At 42.7% G+C, this 24,987-nt stretch overlaps 1 protein-coding gene across 35 annotated transcripts in view; it reads left to right on the plus strand.

Moving 5' to 3' along the window:
• The window catches only part of rims1b (regulating synaptic membrane exocytosis 1b), an 82,019-nt gene continuing 57,032 nt past the window's right edge, over positions 1-24,987 (plus strand). For 12 of the 35 annotated variants that reach the window (XM_042219594.1, XM_042219596.1, XM_042219593.1 and 9 more), the window contains exons 1-3: positions 3-633; positions 21,822-22,035; positions 24,860-24,871. In XM_042219594.1, the coding sequence (XP_042075528.1) occupies positions 467-633; positions 21,822-22,035; positions 24,860-24,871 (393 nt within the window). In that variant the 5' untranslated portion in view covers positions 3-466. Of the gene's footprint in view, positions 634-21,821; positions 22,036-24,859; positions 24,872-24,987 lie in introns of all 35 variants that reach the window. The other 23 variants (XM_014332648.2, XM_042219592.1, XM_014332650.2 and 20 more) reach the window with 5 other exon arrangements.

Here is a 24,987-nt window from a genome sequence, read left to right on the forward strand (position 1 = left end):
AGAGAGAGAGAGAGAGAGAGAGAGAGCACGGACTCCGCCTATACCAACCCCACATCCAGCTCCAGTCCGACGACGGCGGAGGCTCCACAGATCAGCCGAGCGAAGAAGAACCACGGCCCCCTCCTCAGCTCGACTCAATTCCCGGCGTGAAAAAACGGAGATGGGCTCCGTGTGAATCCGGGCGGTGGAGGGGAGAGGAGGGCAGGCGGGGGGTGGGGGGGAACGACGACGAGAGCGTGGTGGGGGCAGAAACACCCATAAAGAGGACAAACAAAAGCACAGCCGAGGGTGCCTCCAACCATGAGCGGCGCGCACTATTCGCCGGAGCTGCGGCTGCCGCTACCGCGTTCACTACGCCCGCCGACCATGTCGTGAGGTGTGGCTCGGGAACACTCCGGGGAACCTGTCAGCCGAAACGACACGCCGAGGAGAAGGAGGAGGTGGTGGGGTGGTGCTGGTCGAAAAGATGTCCGCCTCGGTGGGGCCCCAGGGCGGCCCTCGCCCACCCACCGTGCCGCCGTCCATGCCAGATCTGCCGGACCTTAGCCACCTCACCGAGGAGGAAAGGAAGATAATCATGGCAGTGATGGCTCGGCAAAAGGAGGAAGAGGAGAAAGAACAAGCCATGCTAAAGTAAGGGCAACATTTTCTTCCTCCTCTGTGGAAGTTCTGAGGCACAAAAAGCTGCTCTTGTAGCCGAGCTCTCCATTATAACCATCACATCCAGTAACCACCAGCCTCTGCGATTCCGTCATTTTGCACTTGTGGAGGTGTTGATGTGTTCCCAAACATGCAGCCACCGATATAACAGCACCCAGGGCTCGGGAGGTGTTTCCGAAAAGAATCGTGGTTGCATTAGAAGACCGGATGCTGCTGAAAACAATCGATACATTTAAAACAATTTACGGTCACAGTGAGTGGAGACGGCCCGGGTCAAACAGGTGTAGAAAGGGGCTGTGGTGAGGGTGGGGTGTGACAGTGCTGATGGGGAGAGAGGTAGGGGAGGAGGGGATGAATCATAGCATTATCCAGCCCTCACCCACTCGTTTTCATCAATGGGGACTGCACCCCATCCCTCGGTTTACACATCCAGCGCCGCTCAGATTTCCCTTTTTACGCACGCGTGCAGGCTGGAGTGTGAGCTTTATCGCTGTAGGTTTCTGCGGACAGTGTGTGTGTGTGTGTGTGATATCCTTTACAATAACAGCAGAAACAATGACATTATAGCTCACTAGCTCACAGGCCTGGAGCGAACCAAGCCGGTTTCATAAGCCCAGCAGAGGGCCGGTGGTGAGGCGGCGTGTAAGACTGTGCTCCCCTCGGCGGAGAGGAGAAGATGGGGTGTGGTTGGCATTCTTAGCAGGCCACAACCAGATAACATACAGATTAGGAAAGACAGACTTGTAACAACATAATAATGATATTGGACGTTTGTAAACCCTCTGCTTGTCGATCGAGCAGGCTGTCAGAGAAAACTGAGAGAAGAATAAGAACAGAGAGTGCTGGTCTGGGGGATGCTTGGCTGTACAGAAGCTTTATGGGAAAATGACAGAAGGGGACCACTTCAAACTGAACAAACCCACTATGAGATGATAGGGAGATGTTATAGAGGGTTGGGTGTACTCCAGCTGCCTTTTACAAAAGCATTGCAGTTTGATGCACCGGGGGGTGGGGGTTAAACACAAGCAATCTTTAAGACACTGTGAGTCAGGGCTGTATGTGATAACTTGCTCCTGAAACATGCGAGGACCCTTATTCTGCTCCTGGCTGCTGTTGCAGCATCTTTTAGCTTCTCTGTCCTTCTCTGATTCTAATGACTGTTTTCATTTCCTCACTGAAGGGAAACAGAGTGAGGGCCAGCATTGGGCCCCTTGAGAGGAAGTGATGTATTTAATGTTCCATGAGGCACAGGCAGCAGGTTCAGTCAATAATGGCTTCATCATCTGGCTAATCATTAACCGGACCAGAACACCATGGCCAAAGGAGTAATGTGATTTTAGAGAAATGTGCAGGCATTAGCTACTGAGGCACTCTTTGATATTTACCACTATATGGTGTAAGATTATTATGCACAGTATAGAAGCCAGACACAGGACTGAACTAATATTTTATTGAGCAGAAACGTACTCAAACCGGGTTTCATTTCATCATTAAACCCAGCGGTTCGTTGTCAAAGTCCTTCTAGAAGCACGTTTCGCCACTTGGGGATCTTTGGCCAGGTATTTTGAAGTCCCTGTTTAAATAAACTTTAATTGTTCAGCTCTTTAATTAAACTGTAAATCAATCTTTTGCATACCTGCTGGGGTACGCAAACTGATGGCAGTGTAGTTTGATCATGCTTGAATGGAAGAGCTGTACACATAGAAACAGAAGCTGAATTATATAGAACAGAAGAAATCAGGAAAAATGAAGAGACAAGCATATGTTTTACAAGCAGGACAACAATAAAAACAAGGGACACACAAGTATGTAAGTTTGAGCTTTCCAGCTGAACAGTAGGCGATGACCATCTTCATGCACGCTCACACAAATGGGGTCAAGAGATTTAGGATAGTCACAGCTGAATGAGAATCCAGGATTAAGTCCATACTTCAGTGCAGAGAGTTACTGGAATTGGACTTTTGTTTTAGAGGAAAAAAAAGTTTTCTTGTCACAATATGTTTTGAATTATGAGTTAACAAGCAAGATGTGCATGCAGCAAATGTTCCCCAACTGTGCTCATCTGCAATCTGAAGCAACCAATTCAATAGCAGTCAGTGCGTTAGGACGAAAATCTAACGTTAAAAATTATCATCTGGATTACTGGGCAACTTGAATCTTCTCATTTTGAACGTATAATGGCGCTACTGGAAGGTAAAGTTCGTTATAGGCAGTGTTGGTCAAGTTACTTGAAAAAAGTAATCAGTAACTAATTACTGATTACTTCCCAAAAAAAGTAATCCTGTTACTTTACTGATTACTTATTTTCAAAAGTAATTAATTACTTAGTTACTTAGTTACGTAGTTACTTTTTAAAAACACGATTTACAACCTGAAGAGGTGATAAAGCGATAGATCTTTCAGCCCAATTCTACTTTTTCTACATAATCATCATACAAAATGTAATCAAATGGAAAAGTCTATTTTTAAACTTGTTTTATTAGTTTTAATCTTTTAACTTTATGCATCAAGCAAAAATTTAATTATAAGCAACATTCTCTGACTGGAAGAAATTAGTTTAACATTTAAACCTATTTTCTGCACATTCCAGCACATAAAATAAAATATTTTTTGTGTTTACACTCACTCTTTCAAATAGATGCAAGTAAAACACAGCAGAAAATAAATAAAGTCACAGACTCAGCGGTCCTGTTGCTCTATTTTCACCTGTAAAGCAGGAGTGGGGTAGGCGGAGGTTTACCCTGGTGCAGGTGTGCAGCGGTCAGTGGAAGAATCCGCGAGTTTCTCTGTGAGTTTCCCATTACATCGTAGCTACTCGGTGCTTGTTCAGAGGTTTAGGGGGTTTTTTTCGCTGTAAAAAGAAGTTTTCTTCCCACGCACAGCGGACACTAATGTTTTTGTCACTTTTTATGGAATCAAACTCAAAGTAAGGTCAGTACTTCCACGCTTTAAACGCTGCACGCTCATGCTCTCTCCCGCAGTGGATATATGATCCATTGTTGATCTGCACACAGCTGTTGTCACAAACGTCGCACTTGCTTACGTCACTGTCATGAGACACTCTCGCAAAAAAATCACGGTTTTAGTAATGCAGTAACGCAGCGTTCCTACGGGAAAGTAACGGCAATCTAATTGCCGTTTTTGCAATAGTAATCCCTTACTTTACTCGTTACTTGAAAAAAGTAATCGGATGAAGTTCATGAAGGTATACTTGATTAGGGACGTTTTTTAAAATCAAATCACAATCTGTTTCTACATCTAACCAAGAGCCTTTCGTTCTACGCTCATAGCTGCAAACTAATCAGAATGAAAATGAAAGTAAAACGCTCCCAGCAGGAGGCAAACTGCAGCCTTCTGACTCCAGCCTCCTCATACAGTCACTGTCGCTCTATATAATGTGACTGTTGTCTCTCAGTGTTCACCGCAGTTATAGCCAGTGTGTCAAGACTGCCGTCCAAGGAGGTTTTGTGTGTAATGGTGAGGAACAGTGTAGCGACATCACCCATTGGTTTCAGGATATTTTGCAGCTTCAATATTACTGTTTTGGCTACAGAAAATGCTAATGTTGCTAGAAGTGACCATATTTGGATTAGAGGGTGGAGTTTCACGTTTTCAGCTAACACTAGCAAACTTGGTAACTTGGTAGCAAACGTAGCAAGCTGCACAGGTGCTATTGCACAGAAAGTAACAGAGAAATAAAATACTGCAATTTCACTCTAGTTAGCAGAGGTGACGCCTGGCAGATGCCTGTGTCTGGACGCCTGCCAATGAAAGTGGCAAAGCCTCACACTCCAGTATCCAAACAGATAAATTATTGAAAAAATAATTGTCTCTCAGATTCAAGTGGCCATGAGAGGAAGTGCAGCTTTGGCACTTCCGTGTTGGCTTCATTTTTCTACTTGGATGTGACTAGTACCTGATAGAGTGACAGCAAGTAATGTCTGGGGATGAAAACATGTTGCTGTCTGTGAATGAAGCAGAAATCTGTGAGTATAAAGGAGACATAGTTACCCAACAGGGCACTAAATTGAAAAGTTTTTTGCTTTTTTGTAATTTAAGGATTTAAGACCTTGATAAATCTTTATTTATGTGCTTCCACACTGTCTATTGAACGTGTAGGGTTTATTCCTCATGCATTCATGTCCAGAGATGTTTTCCAACACCAGTGAGAGCCTACAGCCAAAAGGACATTCAGTACCTTAGTACATCAAGACCATTCCACCTGGCCAGCACTGCCTGAGAGCCAAGCAGCTGGCAGTGATAAGGTTATACTGATATGGGACTTTATCTGTCACGAGTTTAACCTCCAGCATGAAAGAAACATCGCAGAGCCAGATCACCTGCTTCTGAGCTCACAGACGGTGAGAAGTCAGCACCTGGGTTTTCCTTCACTAATTCACAGCTACAACAAACGCTTTGTCCTCCTCTAATGCATTGTAGACTTCAGAAACTCCCTCCATTGACTTGGCTAAATCTCCATTGACTTCCTAATCCGGAGGAAGGTTGGTGCAGGGGAGCCGTCATGCAAACGGGGAAGGATCAAAATGCAGTATGCAGCAGTGACCATAATCTCAGGAACAAATAATTCTAAGCACAACAGGAAATCTTTTTTCTGCTCAATGTTCCATCCACCCCTGGGAGCTTTGAGGTTCCCAAAACGTAAATATAGAAATAATGTTTAAAATATTGATGTGCTCAGAGCAGAGTTTGTAGACAGAGTGGATGCACAGCACAGGGGTGGTAGGCGATGTTAATGGAGGCCTCCGCTTATGTTGATCTTAAGGGAAAGAAGTAAAAGCACCATCAGCAGTCGTATCCATTGAATCAATCAGCATGCACATCTGCGTTGGTTTTGTTTTCAGGACTTTAAACTTTTTTCTGATCTGTACAAGGTGCAGATTGTTCCTTGAAACCAGATGGGCAGCAGAAGGAATAAGGACTTGGGGGACAGAAGCAGGGAGAGGAGGGAGGATTTAGAGGTTTTAAGGATTAGAGTGGTGGAAGAGAAGGAAAGGGCGAGACTGAAAGAATGGGAAGTTTCCCACTCACTCAAACACACACACACACTCACACACACACACACACACACACACACACACACACACACACAGCTAATCTCCCTTTACCAGAGCTCCCCAATGCTGTAAGGCTGCAGGGTGCATGGAGAGGGCAGCGGAGCCCTCCGCCCTGTGTGCCGTCTGATGTGGCTGCTGCTGCTGTCCAAGAGGTCAGCTACAGCTGGGAGACAAGGTCAAAAACAGCCTGAGTCTTTGGTTCTAGCATCTGTTCTAATGTGTGGAGTCTGGTTTCTAGTTTATTGAACTGATTGTTTTCCTCTTATTTAATATTTACATAAACAGTGAGAGATAGATTGTGATGTTACAGGGTGAGAGGTCAAGACCAGAGAAGTCCTGCCTGACTCTGTCGTAGTTCTTTCAAAATAGACCACTCCCCTTTCTGCATAAGTTCCTGTATGTAAACAATCTGTTACAGGTAACCAGTATTTACACGTAAAAACCTCACAGAGTTACTACAACTATAGAACTTTTAAAATATGAAAAAACAAGCTCCTGGTAAATATTATGATCCAATGCCGTTTACTTTCTGTGACTTAGCTGTCCACCCACTTATCCGGTAGACTGGCGTAACTCAATGTGATGCTGTTTCTGTGTTTAAAAGCTGAAAAAATGAAAAGGACAATTAAAATAAAATGAAGAGAAGAAACTGCGTTTACGCTGAAGTTTGCATGGGGACTGACCAGCACGAGGGACATGAGACAGGCAATCAGGGCAAGGGAGCCAATTACAAAAGGAAGAAGTAACCCTGTTTCAACCTGTGAAAGAAACCCTGCTTTTATTGTAAAATAGGAAATAAACAAAAGACAACTAACAACAGATTCAAGAATCACATTTAGATAACCATGAATACAAGCGCATGGATGAGACAGAGGCAGAAAGAGGGAATCACTGGGGAGACTGTACCACTACATCTACTGCTAAAATGATCACGATGTGAACCAAACACAACATCACAAAAGTGAATTTCATCCTCAGAGAACACTTAACGTAATAACAACAAACAAAAACTTGACAAATATAACAAGAAATTTAAAAAAAAAACAGTCTACTAGAATATTAAAGAAATCAACAGAAGAAACTAAAAGTTCACCAAACAGAAAATTGAATCTTCAAACAGCAAAATGATGATATGAGCCAGACAGAAACTAAAACTCAAATATATGTTAACTAAGAATTCAAAAACCACACAAACCCCGGGGCCGTGACAGCAGCGGCTACAATTATGTCACCTTACCAAATAATGTCTCCAGAGTAAAGAAAAAAACTTGTTGTCTTTCAGCTGAAATTAAAAGCAACATTTTCAGATCAGACTGAAGAGTTTCAAGGTTTCTGGGAGAAAAATGCTAATGCTGAATTATGGATCAGGTCTGAAAATAGCACACACTTGGAAGTGGTTCCTGAAATATTTAAGTATTCAGTTCACTGGCTGCTGTTGATGCTCTGAACCTTTTTTGTTTCTTGTTAACCTGATTCATTTTTGTCCTGAAGTTAAATTGCACTAATTACAGCGTGTAGTGTTTGCACTTTGTCCCGGCGCACAGACAAACTGTGAGCACGGATACTTGAATGCACACAGGGAAGCATGTGTGCCCATTTTTTCCTATTTTACGCTGGTAAACACTCGCACTCATGCAAGATTGTACGCTCAAAATCGGTACCCACCCACCTCCACATGATGCACACGTTCTGACAGCATGTCTCGCTGTCCTTATAACGAGAAGCGAAACACAAACAGCCACAAACCCAGATGGCTTGCAGAAGGAAAGGACACTCTAGCAAAGACAGCACGCCTGCGTTACTGTACAGTTTGTCCTGTTGCTTTACAGCGAGCGTTCGCTCGCTTTCCAGACAGCTGGAGCAAGTGTGAGTCCATGTGCTTCTGTGTGTGTTTGAGTTTCCTGGATTGGATCGTCACACTTTGCTCTTAATTAAAAGAACTTCGAGGCAGTCGGGTGTGTCTGCAACACCTGGAGGGAATAGAAGCCCGGTGTGTTTGTGTGCATGGTTCTGAGCTTCCGTCCGTCATCTTTTTACTTAATTTTCATTTAATTTGCAAGAGAAAAAAAAGAGCGTAGTGCACCTGTGTGTATGCATGTGTGTGTCCAATGCAGTAAATATGGGCCAGAATCTAGGTTTGAAAGCCAGAGAATGTATGTGGACGGGCCTGTTCACACATTTTCTGCATACTATTTCTCGGGCTTTTCTGCAGCATTCATTCAATTGAAAGCTTTCTGTCACCAGAAACAATGCTCACCAAACACAGTGACGGATTCTTACAACTCCCGATGACATTCAGTGACAGTTTTTGTTTAACGCTCACTTCTGCCATGTGCACATTGTTTTCTTTTTCTTTTGCCATTATCAGATATTCTCTGATTATTACTTTCAGGAGAAATAATGTAGTTATGGTTAAAAACAACAACAACTAAAGTTTGGGGAAGGTTGTTTGGTTGTAAAAAGGGTTAAAAACATTGGAATCTGAACTTCAGCCAGATTTGTTACAGCCTCTTTTCCACCTTTTAACACTAGTATTGGTTATACTTTAAAATCCGTATTAGTCAAGAATAATCATAATTTTTGTGATACTGAGTTATTTGAACTGCTGGTTCCCCCATGAAACTATGTGAAGGAGTGTCAGTTTTAAACCCTCTGTGTATGCAGATATTTACATTTCTTTTTTTTCCAAAAACATCCATCCGTCTTAGGGCGACAGGCAGGGTACACCCTGGACAGGTCGCCAGTCTGTCACAGGGCTGACACATAGACAAGGGCAATTTAGAGTCACCAATTAACTTATCCCCACTAACTGCATGTCTTTGGACTGTGAGAGGAAGCTGGAGCACCCGGAGAGAACCCACGCTGTGAGGCAACAGTGCTAAGCACTGTGCCACCATGCCGTCCATGCATTTTGTCAAACAATTAAAACTAAAGACTGTATAATGCAAACGCTGATCTTAAAATTGATGGAGTCAACCACTGTCGTGCCGTGCGACAGGTGGCATAAAAGCACCTTTAGGCTCCACCCCCACTGTGTCCCTGAATCAGACATATGGAATCAAACAGATAATTAACAATAAAGTGAAAGTGATGCTTTTTCTACGAGTATAGTATAGTCAGTGACCTAGGTGGTCATGAATTTAAATAATGTAGACTACATAAGCACAAGATGGATGTTACCACTGTGATATCAGCCTTTACTTTGTGAAATCCTGTTATCAATTGTTGTTGTTTTCTTCTTTATGTACTAAAATCTGTAATCACATGATGAGGAAACTACACACTCCTACTGTAGTGAGTTTTCAATCTTAAGGCAAAACTTGAACCTAGTGATTAAGACCATAAAGTCTTCGTTCCTTTTCAGATCTCTTAGTTATGTCCATCTTTTATGTACAGCCTATGGTTTCAGCACAAAAAGCTGAAAACAAATGTTTCATCTAAACAGATGCAGAACAAAGTCAGCCTAAAGTTGGAGTCATGTTTCCATAATTGTGAGTACTCTCAGCATCAACAGTATTTGACTTTACTCTGTTCTGCTCTCAATAATAGAGTGTATGTAAATGATGTGACAACTAAGTTATGAACTAGGCCAAAAAACACAGCATCTGTGGAATGGTTTTCCCAGTTTGGCTTGTAAAAGATTAGATTAGATTTTCTTTCCCCACCTGATCAGTCCAAGCTTTTCTCATCAGTCACAAAGGCTCATGTGGCCTCATAAGAGCAGTGAGGGTTCAAAACCTGCTGGTAATCTTTTTGAGAAGAGCGGAGACATTTACACGGTATCGGTATATTAACAACATTATCGTGCTAATAAATAGTAATGATTAAATAAACACTGCTTGGCTTAGGAGTAAATCTAAAAAGGTTTCTGCCTCACTTGACTATTTTTGTGCACTTTGGGAAACAGCCGCGTGTCTGTGTGTTGATACAGCTGCACACACTTGATATCTGGTTAATCATTAGCTACAGCATCAGAGACACAGGGAACAAAATGTGGCAGAGAAGGAGGTGCAGCCTTATCAGACTCACAGAGGAAGGGAGGAGGTGGAGGCTCGCGGTGTCTGGCTGAGTGTGCTGAGAGTGAGCGACCTGAGTGAGTAGCCCCCGTTAGTGCTCCCAGACCTCAGCAGCATTAAAGTTTAATGAGAATGCATTCTGCTTGGGCTGGCCAGACTCTCTACATTGCTCTCCCTTCATCTCTGTCTGTGTTTGTGGTCAAATGAAGCCAAGGGAGTGTATCCTGAGCGGCCACACACACAGCAGGCTATGGGATCAGCACATAAACGACCTCCGCACGCTGACTTAAACAGCACGCCAAGCAACAGACCCAACGTCTGCAAACATGCTACATCGCGAACAGCTGACCACACCTGTGAACTTGATGTTCCCAATATTTCCCTAGTGAGGAGCAGCTTTGCGTGTTTAGGGCAACCGTGGTTCAGGGGTTGGGAAGCTCGTCTGTAACCGGAAGGTTGCCGGTTCGATCCCCCAGCTCTCTCTGTCCTGGTCGTTGTGTCCTTGGGCAAGACACTTTACCCTACCGCCTACTGGTGCTGGAGGTGCCGATGGTGCGATATGGCAGCCTCGCTTCTGTCAGTCTGCCCCAGGGCAGCTGTGGCTACAACTGTGGTTTGCATGCACCAGTGTGTGAATGTGAGAGGCCGGTCTGTTCAAATGTTGTCAGCCATAAACTGGTCCGTGGCGCAAAAAAATGCTGGGGACTGCTGATCTAGTGCTTGGAAGGTTTGAATCCTAGCTGCTCTAGTCTGCAGGCCAAAGCATACTTTGAGCATGCTAAAACCCAGGATGTCAACATGGTTATTTCTCCTTTAACACAGGAGTCTAAGGGGATTGCCTCACTTTTGTATCTAGCTTTAAGCAGCTACACGTGGAACTGTATGTTTTACCATTTTGCCTGGACACTTTGCTTCAACGTAGAATGGATAACATCATGGGAGTTTTACAGGCCATGGTTAATGCTGCTGCTTAAGTTGGTTAAGTCCAGGAGTTGTGCAGATGTGTATTTTTTTCCATTTGTGGCTCATTGTGTGTGGAGGTTGGGAGAGCAGGATGAATAGAAGAAAATAACAAAGGAGGTGGCGTGCAACGGAGAGGAGACTGCTGGGATACAGTGAGGGGATTAGAGGTCGCCTGTAATTACTCCACAACTACTCCCCCAACTAGAGCTATGGCTTACACATCAACCAGCAGGCTGAGTGAGGTCAGAGGCTTTGTGATTTACATATGTGTGCGTGGCTCAGTATTCAACAAACAGGAGGACAACACAAAGTGAACTGCATATAGACAGCGATGTGGAAGAGACCACTGTGATCGCTTTCAGAGCGGAATCCCATACAGCACAAACGAGATGAGACAGTGAGGTATAGGAGGAAAAGAAATAAAGGAAATGGAGGAAGATGGATGTTAGAGGGATATAAATGGAAAAGAGAAAATATAAATGCATGTAGAGGAGGAAAGAGAGACGCTCAGGAGTCCATGCCAAAAAAGCACTCTCCTCCATAAATATGGCTAAAACACTCACAACATCAATAAAAGAGCTATCAACATCTAAGCACTATCTCTGGGAGGGGCTGCTGTAGTTTGATCCTGAAGGCTGAAGCCAGGCTGAAGCTGTGTAGCAGGAGGCCTGTGTAATTATGGCGCAGTAAGAACAGCAACGTGCTAGTTACACAAGACTGAACCTCCAGCGAACAATACAACATCAGGTCTGTTCTTTTACCCTCTTCACACCCATCAGTGACAGGGCGGTGCTGCTTCTTCAGTGCAGAGCTGTTAGGGCACTTCAGAAGAAGAAGATAAACACGGTTGTGCTTATTGGTTGAAGCAGCGGTGCCCAACCTTTTTTGCGCCACGGACCGGTTTAATGTCCGACAATATTTTTGTCGGACCGGCCTTTAAGGTCGTGGATAAAACTAACAAAACAAAAAATATACAACAACATACAACAAATAATGATACAACCAAGGAAAAAAAACTGTGGTATTTTGAAAATAATAAACGCAACAGGATGATTCACTAACTGCCGAGCGTCCATTTTTCATAATTTATCCTAAAACTAATTCAATACTAGGTGTCAAATTTAACATCCATCCATCCATCTTCATCCGCTTTGTCCGGGGCCGGGTCGCGGGGGCAGCAGCCTAAGCAAAGTGTGTGTCAAATTTAACACTGAAGGAAAAATTCTTGTATATTTAACATTTCTGAATCTTACCTTGTAGTTGTTCTGAGGGAACATGTACATATATATATGTTAGGGGTGCAACGATACTCATATCGATATTGAACCGTTCGATACAGTGCTTTCGGTTCTGTATGCATATGTATCAAACAATACAAAATTTATTTTATCAACTTTTCTTCTGACGATGCTGTCTGTGTTGAGAGCTCAGTGGATCTACGTTCGACTACTCCGCCTAGGCTGCACTGTCGAGCGCAGATCCACTGAGCAGCGCAAGCTAGCAAGACAGAAGCTAAGCTCGTTGCAACATGGCAAATTGAACCTCCCCCACCCTCATTCAGATCTGGCCTTTGGAACTATTTTGGTTTTCATGTGAGGTATGACCCTGAAGGTAAGCGCGTCATGGACTAAAGTAAAACAGTATGTCGGATGTGCCACGCAATGCTCAATTACATTGGTGGGAACTAGTGCGTTAGCGCAGTTTGCTCGTTAACGTGTTGGCCGTCCAGCCCCACGCACGGGGCGATCCGCGGTAGCTCGTTAACGGAGATTTGCCGTGTTGTGGCGTTAACGTCATTTCAGATTAACGCTGACAGCACTAGTGGGAACACAACGAATATGACTGCACATTTACTCCGACATCATCCTAGTGCAAAGACAAGTGGAAGCAGACAAAAACAACAAGCAGCATGCTACAAACTTTACCCGAGTCATTTAGACAGCCGTTAGCACAGGATTCTCCTTATGGGGACCTGATATGTTTAATATGCTGCTGAGAATATAGCCCAGAAGAAGCGTATAGTATAGCTTTTATTTTGGAAAGAGCCATTTCTCTGTAATAAACTCTCTTTTCCAAAGATGAGTGATTTCTCGATCAGATAGATTTATTTTTTTTATTACTTTGTTGTTTCAGCAACATTAAATTTAAAAACTTTGTAACTTTTGAGGTTTAAATATTATTTTGATATATTATAATTTTAATAAATGGACATAATTAAAAAAGCGACATGAAACCATTTTCTTGTAATCGAACCAAACCGACCGTGAATTTTGTTTTATATGTATCTGCACCCCTAATATATATACAAAAAATATATATATATATATATATATATATATATATATATATATATATATATATATATATATTTGGTACTGAAAGGATTGGTGTTGTTAAAAATGAAAGGTTCTCTCCACCCTGAAACTGAGTTTCCTTTTACAGAAGCCAGATTTTGTTTTTTGAACTGCAGCTCTTAAATTGTGTACTAACCCAGCAGGTTAGTGTAAATATAACAGCCTGAGAGGATGTGACTGTATGCATGAAAGCTGGGAATCAAACTCCATCAAGCCAGGCAGGATCAACCAGACTGCTTAAGAAATGTCTGCCCTATAGAGGTACACAGCAGCCATCTGGGTGTTTTTTTCTGCTATGACGTTTGTACTATTTTATAGCCTTTTGAGAGTTGATGGAGGCAAGTATGTAAAAGTCGTCATAGAGAACATCATGGCAGGCAAACAAGAAGGCAAAGAAGATGTTTGCATTGGGTTAGCAGCCACCTCTTGCTCTTCTCTTTTTGGTTCTTTACTTTTTTTAGGTTATTTCTAACACATTTTCTATCGGTTATTTCAAGTCAGTAGTAGCAGTAGTAGTAGTATTTGTAAGCAGAGTCTTCTTGCTTTTATAGATTGCAGTTGCCTGAGAGGATCTGTCTATTCTTTTTCTGTCTCCCCCCTCTTCTTCCTCCCCTTCCTCTTTCCATCATCCTGTCTCCATCCTCTTTCCATCATCTACTCCTCAAGTGGTATTTATAGAGTGGCTCCGGATGCATCAGCTTCTCTCCTTCGCTGGTCTCTGGCCCACGCTTGTTTCTGTCTTGGCTCTTTTTGTTCATCCTTTGCTTTTTCACTTGTTCTCTCTCCCCCTCCTCCTCCTCCTCCTCCTCCTCCTCCCTGTAGACAGTTTGTCGATCCATGTCTTTCTGAGATGGGATTCTGTGTGTTACACACTCCTCACCTTTTCTTCCTGCCATCCTGTTTCTTTTCTTTTTATCTCACAGTCTCTTCTCCCTTTCTGGGTCTGCTTGCTTTCATTTACCTCCTCTGATTACTCTGTCGCCATCCCCGAGCTCCCTCCTCTCTTTGCTTCCTCACAGCATGTGTCAACATGTCTGTTGTCTTCCCTGGTCTCCAGCTCCAGCAGCAGAAGAAACATTTTTCGCTTCAACGCCCTCTGTTGTGCTTGGATTATTGATCCAGTGAACTAAAAAAACTGCCATATCTCTGAAAAGTCCCAGTCAGTGTTCAATCCTGTCTGCTTCTTCTGTTGTCCACCTTAGGAATAAGAAAATAAGAAGCCTTCGATAGCTATTGATATTTGAATCGCAGTCGATTGGGGAGTGGTGTCTTTTTCAAAGTCCTTCCAAATGCAAGAATGCAAGCGCCATCTTTCCTGTATCTATGCATCTATCTAAAACAGGGGTGGGCAATCTCAGTCCACGAGGGCCGGTGTCCCTGCAGGTTTTAGATGTGTCCTCGAACCAACACAGCTGATTTAAATGGCTAAATTAGCTCCTCAACATGTCCTGAAGTTCTCCAGAGGCCTGGTAACGAACTAATCATGTGATTCAGGTGTGTTGACCCAAGGTGAGATCTAAAACCTGCAGGACACCGGCCCTCGTGGACTGATCTAAAACAATGGCAAGACAATCATAACTTTAATCTATTGCATGCTTAGAATATAAGTAAATTAATAAAACAAAAATAAACAGAAACACTTCCAAGGATGGGCACCGTTGCACTTTGGGTAGAACCATAGATAGTAAAAAGCATGGATGTAGCTCCCATTATGAAGCCTTGAGACGAGTGTTTTTGCCATCACTGTGTTGCTGTTTTGAACTCATATATTACAGTTGAGCAGTGGATGACTCTTATTGTCTAACGACTTATCATTCACAAATCTTTAGCTGGCCCATCATGGATGATCCTCTTTTCTACAACTTAGGTTGACTAAAATGTATAAATAGACTTAATGTTTTATTCAATATGAACTGAAACACGTGATTGAGTCCATATACTCATGTTGTTTTACAGAGGCTGTTTCAGGGCTGTTTTGTCACGGCCCTGAATTGTATAAGAGAAAGAGGATGGTGGAAGTTTCATAACATCACAGCATCATTAATGGATCAGCTGACTGCTGATGACCTGTTGAAGTGTTTAATCAATATGGACACATTTGCTTTTCATCACTGTATCAGGTTTGTCTGATAATCTCAGACGAATATGAACTTAAAATTGATCTTTGCATGAATTAGATTCAGCATACAGCAAGCAATGTAATATTCTCCAAGTTTGAACTCTACTTGCATCCAAATAACTTTTGTATGTCTGAATTATTTAAGGTGCTATCAATGATCTGGAAGCTAACTAGCACTACCAGCTTACTGCTAGCTTTCATATGTAGTAGGTGAGGGTTTGTAGGATTTTGTCATGTATGTACGTGGTACCTTTAAAAGTTACTTCTAAAGATGTACTAGAAAACCAGAATTCTTAGAAAAGAACAATTCACAGGATTTAGCTTTAGCTTAGCAGCAGTCTTTATGCTGGCTGGTAAAATCCAGGGTATTGAGAACTACACCATGGGTCATGAAAGGGGCGGGGCAAATCAAACCAAACGCTTCCTGCTGACCTTTACTGAGAGTTGAAGCACACACGGCCTTCTTTCCAGTTTTTTGAACGTCCTCCTGCAGAGAGTCTTCTGCAAGGCGTCACTGGAAATCAGCTGATGGGACAGAAATAGAACTGCCCTACACACACAAACACTCGCCAACAGACACATACGCACAAAACAGAGCTTTCCCCTCCCCATCCTTGGGCCATGTATTCATAGCGGCGCTAATTAACAACTCAACACCAGTGACTGGTGAGGAGAGCAGAGACAGAGGAGGGAGAGATGCAGAGGGAACAAGAGGAGGAGGAAAAGGAGGGAGGGAGTTCTTGGACTTGCTGAATAGTTTATGCGAGGCCTGAGGCGAAGGCTAACCCGTGCATGTGTATACGTGGGGTTTCTGTCTGTGTCATTGTTTATATTTGTGCATGTGTGCTCATTTGCACACACGTGTTTTGACAAGGCCACAGCTAACCCGCATCTGGCTCTCTGTCCCTGCCGGCCCCCCGGTGATCACCGAGGGAGACGAGGCAGCCACAGATCAGCTGGTTCACACCACTGTGGCCCCTGTGGTCACTGTCTGCCACGGCCACATGCTACCAGCATGTAAAGGTGACTTTTTTCCATAATGTAATAATTTCATCACCGTATGAAGGCCATGTCATCTCGTAAAACTTTGGTCCTGATCAGACGCATTGTCTCTCTGCACTGAGTGGCTATAAATAGGGCAGCTATGAAAGTGATCCTATTTATAGTCTTAGTGTTGTGGAGTTAGAGAGACCCTGCTGGCAGACACTGAGACATGTGAGATGGGAGATTCTCCATGTAGTTAAAAAAGATTTCCCATGTTTTATATAAGAAATTGATCTTATTCTTTAAGTGATCTGTTCCAGAGGTATACAGCTTCTCACTTCCGAGAGCATCAGTCCAATTATCAGTGGGAGGCCTCACTTCCATTTCATTGCTTTTGGCGGTGTCGAGTAGGATTTCTGTGATTCTAATAGAATGACTGTGTGCATGATTAGATTGTGAGAGGTTGCCTAAAAGGCCTTGATGACTCTTAGGCTTCAAAAGTTCTCTTATTTTCACGGGGAGTCTGCAACCGTCTGGCTAGCTACTGCTTCTAGAAATCCCATAAAGTTTGTTGAGAGGAGAAGTTCCACATTTAGCTTTTGATAGATGTTGAATGGCGCTTCCAGATTAACCTACAGTGTCTCACATGACAGGTTTCTTTATGCATTCTGATTGGTGGAGGAGTTGTGAAGCATGTACCAGTTCTCTTCAGGAGATTGAGTCATGGTGAAGGATTTTTCTGAAGGTGATCATTTAGAGATGCTTGTCCTTTGTCTTTGACATGTGTTGAGACCCAGAGCTACTTCAGGTGGTAAACCTATCAATTTTGCAGGCAAAGGTATAGCTAAACTCTTATTTCGAATGTTTTTAGCAGATGGTTTTAGTTGTGTTTTACGGTGACCACTGATAAGAATGTTGCCTGGCCTTGTATGGTTATCAGACAAAAGTATCCTGTGAGAAAGACTAACTTTCTTTATCATTGTTAACAGTTTTTAGTTGCTTGTTTGTCACTTCCCTTTCACATCCCATTGGAGGTGATGCATGGCTGCAGTTCTTAGTACTACTGACACCTGGCCTGTTACAACTGTGGTTTTTCAGGCTTCAGTTACAGCTGGGACATTCATGGAGAGTTTCACCCTTTTTGGAGATGAATGGGTTGAAATGAATATAACTTATACACTGCTTAAAAATGTAGTGTATACAATACACAGTATCTGTTGGTCTTTAGGGATATCGGCCTGTCAAGCCATGATGTATCAATGTGTGAATCAATTGCACCCTGCTTTTGTTGCAAATGAAAGCGACAACAGGTGCACCAAACAGGCAACATTGAGACACCCCCCAAAACAAGGGGATGGTTTTGCAGAGGGTGACCATTGCTCTCTTTATTCCTTCTGACAGATTTTTCTCGAGCGATGATTTCGAGAGCTCCTGTAATTTTTCTGAGGTGGTGTTGCAACATTATTTGTTAAATGCTAAGAAATGTGACCAGCCGTTGGTACTGTTGAAGAGTTCTTATTGAGTCATGGAGCTTTTTTCTCAGTAGCCATGATTTGTCTTATTAGGTGAAAACGTATGTCCTTCATCGAGCCGCACTGTGCTTGTGTCCAAGCAGTCTTGTATTTTTAATATTCGCTCTCCCTTTTACCTCTGCTTTGGTCTCAGTAGCATTTCTCTTAACAGCTAAGATCAAAGTTAACCCTATAATCGTGTAGTTCTAGTGATAACCACATGACTTAATATCTAACCTTTCTGAAACAGCAGCAGAACACACGGAGTCAAAAACAAAGCTAAAAAGAAGCCAAAAAGAAGTGGTATTGAGACTGGTTCTCTTCTGGTTGATGGTCATTTGGGCCAAAGCTGGACTCACTTACTGCAATGGTAAGTGTTGTGCGGACCAAAGGTAAGCTAAGTTAAGATAGCCACACTTACCGTGAGTCAAGACCAACAATCAAAGCTCAAATTTATCATCGTTTTCTCACAAAAAAAGTCTGATATCCCAGAACAACAGTGTGTGATCTTTATTAATATATCGGTTATTGAAAGAGAGTTTGGGTAACTGAAGTTAAGCGTGCAATGATGTCCTACATTCAGCAGCTATTAAAGTTGGTGCAGCAGAGAAATTTAGGAAGAATCCAAATATTACAAATCATTTTTGTTACCAGTGGAAAAGTGACTCTGAAATACTTTGGTTCTCCTTCACAACCTGTGTTCCCAGCCATGGTGGCTGACCCCCGGGGAAGCAGCAGGCTCAGGCATGTAATCAATGAACACACAGCAGAGTGAACACAAAGAGCATGTCCTCACCTGAGAGGACGCCTCTTCCTGTGTCTTTCCGTAGTGATTATGTTTTTATCGGTGTGGTTAGGGTGACTCATGTATCTGAAGCTAAGTCAAGGTTAAGCTTATGCATTGGTGGAAAGTGTGTGAGTCAGGGGAGATGGATCTGGCAACACACACTCACGAACACAGACTGTATATAAAAGATGTCACTATGATGTCACCCATTGGTTAGCGTAGTTCCAAGCCGAGAGTTTTCAGCATCATCCAGTGTGGCTGTTTTTGTTTATTGAGACAAAGAGATGGATCCAACCTTGACCCCAGGCAACACGTTCTCACTCCCGAGGTGTAATATTTTAAGCTAGGTGTTACGCTTCCGGGCACCCAGCACGTTCCTAAATGACCAGATCGGAAAAATGAGGGAACATGAGAACCATTTGCAATCAATCCACACATGTTTGTTCATTTTCCTCAAATTGCTTTGGAAAACACTATTTCATGTCATGAAAGTGCTGGTTAAGGTTAGGGCTGGAATACATGGCATGGAGGTCACAGAGATGGGATGTCCCTAACATAGTCATCTCAGGCACAAAGAAGCCCCACCCACCTTCTGCTCAAACCTTCTGTTTGTAAGAGGCAGCCAATCAGAAAACATCTGGATTGAAATGAAGGGGAACTTCAACAGCTTGTTCAACCAGATAAACGAAGCCCGAATATAAAATACATAAAGATTATTTCCTATATAAATCATGCAAAGCTACTTTAATAGAGTCTAAAGGTAAATATATGGAGCTGAGCAGAGTAGGTCCCCATTCATTAATTCAGATTAAAATCCACAATAGTTGCAGTTTGTTAGCTAATAGTAGCACGTGCAATCAGAAAACGGTCACTGATGTGGATAAACTTGGAGACAAGGGGGACGAGAGCCTCCTCAGCTGAGCTCATGATTTAGGCTGAGAGCACAGATTTATTTATATATCATGAGCCGCGTCGTGCAGCTTTAACAGTGCACGTCTGCTGAATGTGTGGAAACGATAGAAAAAGGCTGATGAAACTGTATCTCTAAGAACAGAACAGCTGGTGCACCGACACCCGCTGACACCCAGCGCTTGATGCTGCTGCGTTACCATGACAACCTGCTGCGTACCCTCTGTTTCTGACAGCTGTTCCCATTGCGCCCATGCTTTGCTCAGCCCCTGGACTCACGTCGGCAGGATGGATAGCTTCTTGGGGTCAGGGGTCATGTTTATGACGTTGCTGCCGTGGAATCGTCATGTTGGTTTTTCATCTGAAATACAGCTTAGGGCTTAATTTTGGAAAATGTCCATTCAACCATAAATTAAAGCTTAAATTGAAGCATTTTTAAGTAAAATACATGAGCATATGAGTATTTTTGCAGACATGCGCAGACACTTTCTATTGGAAGCATGTGATGTTTGTATCCGTCCTCCTCTCATTATCTATTGAACCTTCAAGGCTTCATCCTGTTTTCCTCAGTCACACACAGCCAATAATGGTGATGGATTAAGAGCTCAGGATCATTGTCATCATGCACTCTGAGAAAATAAAGTAACTTATTAAGAGCTGAGCCCTTAACTTAGAGGCTAATTTTATATTCTTTTATAGGATTTATAATTTCAGATTAAACATAACATACCTAAATGATTATCTAACGAATAATTTAACCATTGATTTGTCATCTAACCTCAACATTAATGAATAAAAGCAGATTTCATTCAGCCCTCCTGTGCCTGTTTCAGCCATTTCTCGTGTGAGCTGATTGGCCGAGATGTGTCCCAGACCGCCGGACTCCTCCCCGCTCCAACTGTGCATGGTAGCAGTCTGCTGCAGCAGCACTGTGAGCCACAGACAAGCAGAAAGTCTTCAGTGAAGAAAATCACGGCCGCGGCTTTGACAGTTTCTATTCGACATTCTGTTTTTCTTTATTTGAGGACGACTAGAAATTTTTCTGAAATTGTTTACCATTTCATCCGGATATAGTGCCTTTTTCTTAAGACTGACACAGACCTTTTTAGAGAAAGAAGAATCGTGTTGAGGCACAGCAACATTCTTGGACTTTGATTGGGTCATGCTGGAGGATAGTTATCTCTTTGATTATTTGTACCATGAAAAGCTGTTGACAACAGATCAGGTGTTATGTTTTCAACCCATTTCCTGCCCAGCAGCTGACATACAGAAAGCGATGTCTGCTTACAATAGACCCAGGTAACCAGTCTACACTAAGTGTATTTGAAGGTCTTTTAAATGTATTTATTATTAAGTTATCTCGAGATCTGGGTGCTTGTGATCGGTGCTGTTTCTAAGCTCACAGCTCTGTTACCTCAGCAGTGTTTCCCACACATACTTTGGTTACAGTTGAAGTTTTGTACCACAGGATAAGAAGCTGTCTGGAGACCCAGCTGAATGATATCGAAACCACCACAACAGCAGTTTGCCCTGTGACCCAGCCAATGGGAAAACAGAAGATGAGCAGGGGCGGGGCTAGCTGGTTAGCATGGACTAAACTGTCAGAATTGAAATTATTGATGTTTTTCTCTTAAAGTTGTGGCTGAGTGGGCTGTCCAAGTAATGCCTGTGTGGAAAACACAAATCAGTGTGGAGCGTTCAGCGCCCTGATGACCAGCAGGTTTTCCACTTATCCCGCTTTATTTGTGGGTTTCATTCATTTGTCATTTTCAACTTTGTCAAGTGTGCAGAAGTGTGAATTTCACAGTTTTTTACAAATAGCTCAGCTAAAACGTCGGTGTGTTGCGAGAGCCCTGAATAAAGTTTGTTTGGTTACACAAATTGGCTGCAAATGTGTGAATGAAGCCATCTCCTTCCTGTCTTAAATCTCTTACTAAGCGAGGTAATTAAAGTCCCTGTCTGGGTCCCATATATGCGAGCCATGCTATGCTAATTCAGTATTCCTTTGACACTTCTGTGGAGACAACATTGTGGGTGTTTTCACATGGCCTGATTTGCAATTCACACTCGGGTTATTTCCATCACTGGCATCCTGGGAAGCAGGGAGGGAGGAAGTCTGAGAGCCACAGAGCGCAAAACTGAGCTGAAGTTTCACTTAATTGGGTGTATGATTTTTTTTTCTTAAAGGGACCTTTCAAGTGGAGCTCTAATTGCCACTTATTTTCCTTTAACTGAAACATCACTTTCTTTTTCTGAACGATTTATTTATTCTAAGAATTATTCAGTTATTCAGACATCCTTCAACATCTTCTGGTTTGGTGTATGGATAATTAGACATCAAGATCTCTGTGAAGAGAGCTGGTGAGTTAAGAAGTTTAACAAACTAAAGTTCATGATGTACCACTAATGGGCAATCTTCCACTTCTGTCTTCTCTCCTTTCAGAACACTGCACAAGCAGTTTGAGAGCTACAAACAGGAAGTGCGTCGCATCGGGGCCGAGACGCGGCGCCAGCAGACCCAGCAGAAGGACGACGCGCCCACCTGCGGCATCTGCCGCAAGACTAAGTTTGCAGATGGCTGCGGCCACCTCTGCTCCTACTGCCAGATCAAATTCTGCGCTCGCTGTGGAGGGCGGGTCTCTCTGCGCTCCAACAATGTGAGAAGCCTCTGAATGTTTTCCTTCGTCCTCTCGTACTCACCTCATTCCTGCTGTATACGATACACGATCGCTCCTTCTGCTTCTGTGTGTTTGTCACGTCTGCTTTTTTTGTTTCCTTGTCACACTTTGGTGAGAACAAAGTGTATTGGAAGAATGGCTTGGCACGAGACGTAGGTGCCAAGCCAATCTTCCAAAACAGGAGCCGATGGGAATATTAGGTTTGCAAGTATTGAGTGAAACCAACAGTAAAGCAAAATGTTGGGCACAATCACACTAAATTCTAGGCTAAAGTATAAATTTTTAAGATAAAATTTAGTCTGTGTAGTCGTGCATGTCAGTACCAAAGATATAAAGATATATATATATCTTTGTGCCCTGGTTCTGATGGTGCCACGTGAAGAGTCAGCTGATAAACAGCTTGTCTGGGTAATATCGTTTGTCTAAAAAAGAAATAAAATGCCAAACTAAAGCCAGCAATGCACTAAATGCACTGACCTGCACCAAGCCTGGGCTACAAGCTAAAAAGCAGCTTATTATAATTAAAGACACAGACTGTATCACCACGTTATCTCCATTCATGGGATTCATGTTGAATCAGTGTGCCTTCCAGCCATAAACTAAGCATGTTTGTGCTATTTTAAGACCCGGCCCCTCTTCCATCCAAGCTTTCTCTGGGCTCTCCTCCAACCCAAGAGAGAGGCCCACCTTCTGGTTATCTTACCTGACCATGAGCCCTCCACCCTTGGCCTGCTGGTTCCCAATCTGTTCAGTATCCGCCCATCCCAGCTGGGCCTGGACTCCCACTGGCACCACACGTATGTAGAACTCAAAAGGCCAGTCAAAAAAGGGGCTAAAGATAGTATCCCTGCTGGTACAGCCATTAATATTACTCTAACAGCAGGCACACTGCTTCACGGAAGTAAAGAGAGGAGGCTAGTATCATTTATAAATACAACAAATACGAACTTATTTGGACTTCAAATAAAACCAGACAATGTGGTCTTCTAGAAGAACTTCATGGTTATAAATTGAATTTAATAGAAATTTTACAAGTGAAATTTCAAGGTGCAAAATCTTTTAAATATTATTTTAGGTGTAACTTCATGTCTTTACTGCTTTGATCTTCTTGCTGGAGATTTTTGTTCATTTGTTTGTTTCTGTATTTGTGCTACTTTTACATAATGAATCAATTAATCTATAAACCTGCCTAATTAACTGGTGTTAGAAGACATCAAACACAAAATCTGCTCATTTACAGTTCATTAATAGATATTTTTAGAACATAATTTTTCCCCTTTATTTTTCTGGTCCGTCTCTCCTAAAGCCGATACGCCATTTTTCAAAATTCTTTCTAAGATTTGTTTTCTATTTATTTTAAACTAAAAGTTTCTGCATTCACAAGACAATTTCATTAATAAGTCCTTACAAGGAATACGCAACATGCAAGTCGTGCTCCACTTCTTCTCTCTATTTGTGTATGTGCATTAGCGAGCGTGTGTGTGTGTGTGTTATGTGGGAGTGATGTGTCAGAAGTGACGCTCTCATGGTCTCGGCAGTGCTTGCCTCTGTCCCGGCCCGTTTGTCCAGTCATGCAAAATAACAGCATTAGGAAAGTGTGAGATTTGTTGCATCACATAAAATTTTCTCCTGCCTACAGACTGCTCATTTACTCCACATGAGCAGAACACTTTATTTTCCTCCAGGCAGAAGTTTGTACCTCAAAATTACATTTAGTGCTCTATAAATATACTGTATGCACTTCATCACGTGCATTTTAATGAATGCACTACATACACTTTAAAAGTGAGCTGGCTAGAAACCGGCTTTTTGTCATTAAAAAAATACCACAGTACAAAGACGAGTACTAAATGTAATTTTAGAACATTGCCGTAAAAATATTCCATAAACCATTTTAAAGTCAGCATGAAGTAAATATTAAAAACCTGTTTTCTGGGGGATCATTTTAAAACTGTACTACAAAAACTGTCTGGGTAAAATATCACGCTGTACACGACATCAGTATGTTGCACTTTCCTGGACATAATTTCACAGCCTCAAAGCTAGAGACCCTTTTGACAAAAGGACAAAGATCCATTCTCAGCCATACAGGGGCTCTGCAAAACTATAAAAATAAAATAATTAGGGAGAAATTATCAGTAAAAACAAACGTTTACTTGTTCATAAGCAGCTTAGTGTAATAATTAATTAATTCTGATTGAAAGAGCTGTGTAGTGCTGCCCTGTGCCCTGCAGAAGGCATCACAGCGACACACAAACCACAAAGCTTAGCCTCTACGTGACGCTGGGCGCTAACTCTATTAGTTTAATGAGCAAAATATTTTGGATTTAAAGGACCTGAGATTGTTTGCAGTGCATAAATCCAGAAAATGGGTTAAAAGGGAAGACGTGTCCAAAAAACCAAAACAGTTCTCTGTGTTGCTTTTAGTGTAGGAGGCATGGCACATCCTGATCCTGTCGCAGGTCACGAGCAAGCACGTTGCATGCCGCCGCAGCCTAACGTGTCAGCAATCACATACATGTGCGTGCTGTTGTCTCCGCTGCCCTCAGACTCTGATTATGAAGTATGTGAAATAACTCTGCAGAATGTAACTAACAGATGTTTGCACCACATCCTCTTTCTCCTTTTTCTCCTCATGCATTTGCCCTTCTCTTCTCACAATCTGTCCGCTCTTCCACGTCACAACTTCACCTCCTCTACTTCTCCGTTCATTTTATCATTTATTTCTCTCCTTTCCTACTCCGACCCACCCCTCCCTCACTTTTCTTGATTCTCCCTGCTACCTGGACTGCATGCCACAAAGGAGGACAAAGTGGTTAGCATCCTTTTTTCTTTTGTTTTTTTCTGCTTTCTCTATGTGCTGTGAACGTGACGTCTGTACTACTCGAAGGTAAAGGAAGGAAATGCTGGCTGCGTTTAGATCTGGAGCTG

This window comes from Haplochromis burtoni, unplaced genomic scaffold (assembly GCF_018398535.1).
Source record: "Haplochromis burtoni strain Fernald_Lab_line unplaced genomic scaffold, NCSU_Asbu1 Contig_35, whole genome shotgun sequence".
Classification (NCBI taxonomy): domain Eukaryota; kingdom Metazoa; phylum Chordata; class Actinopteri; order Cichliformes; family Cichlidae; genus Haplochromis; species Haplochromis burtoni.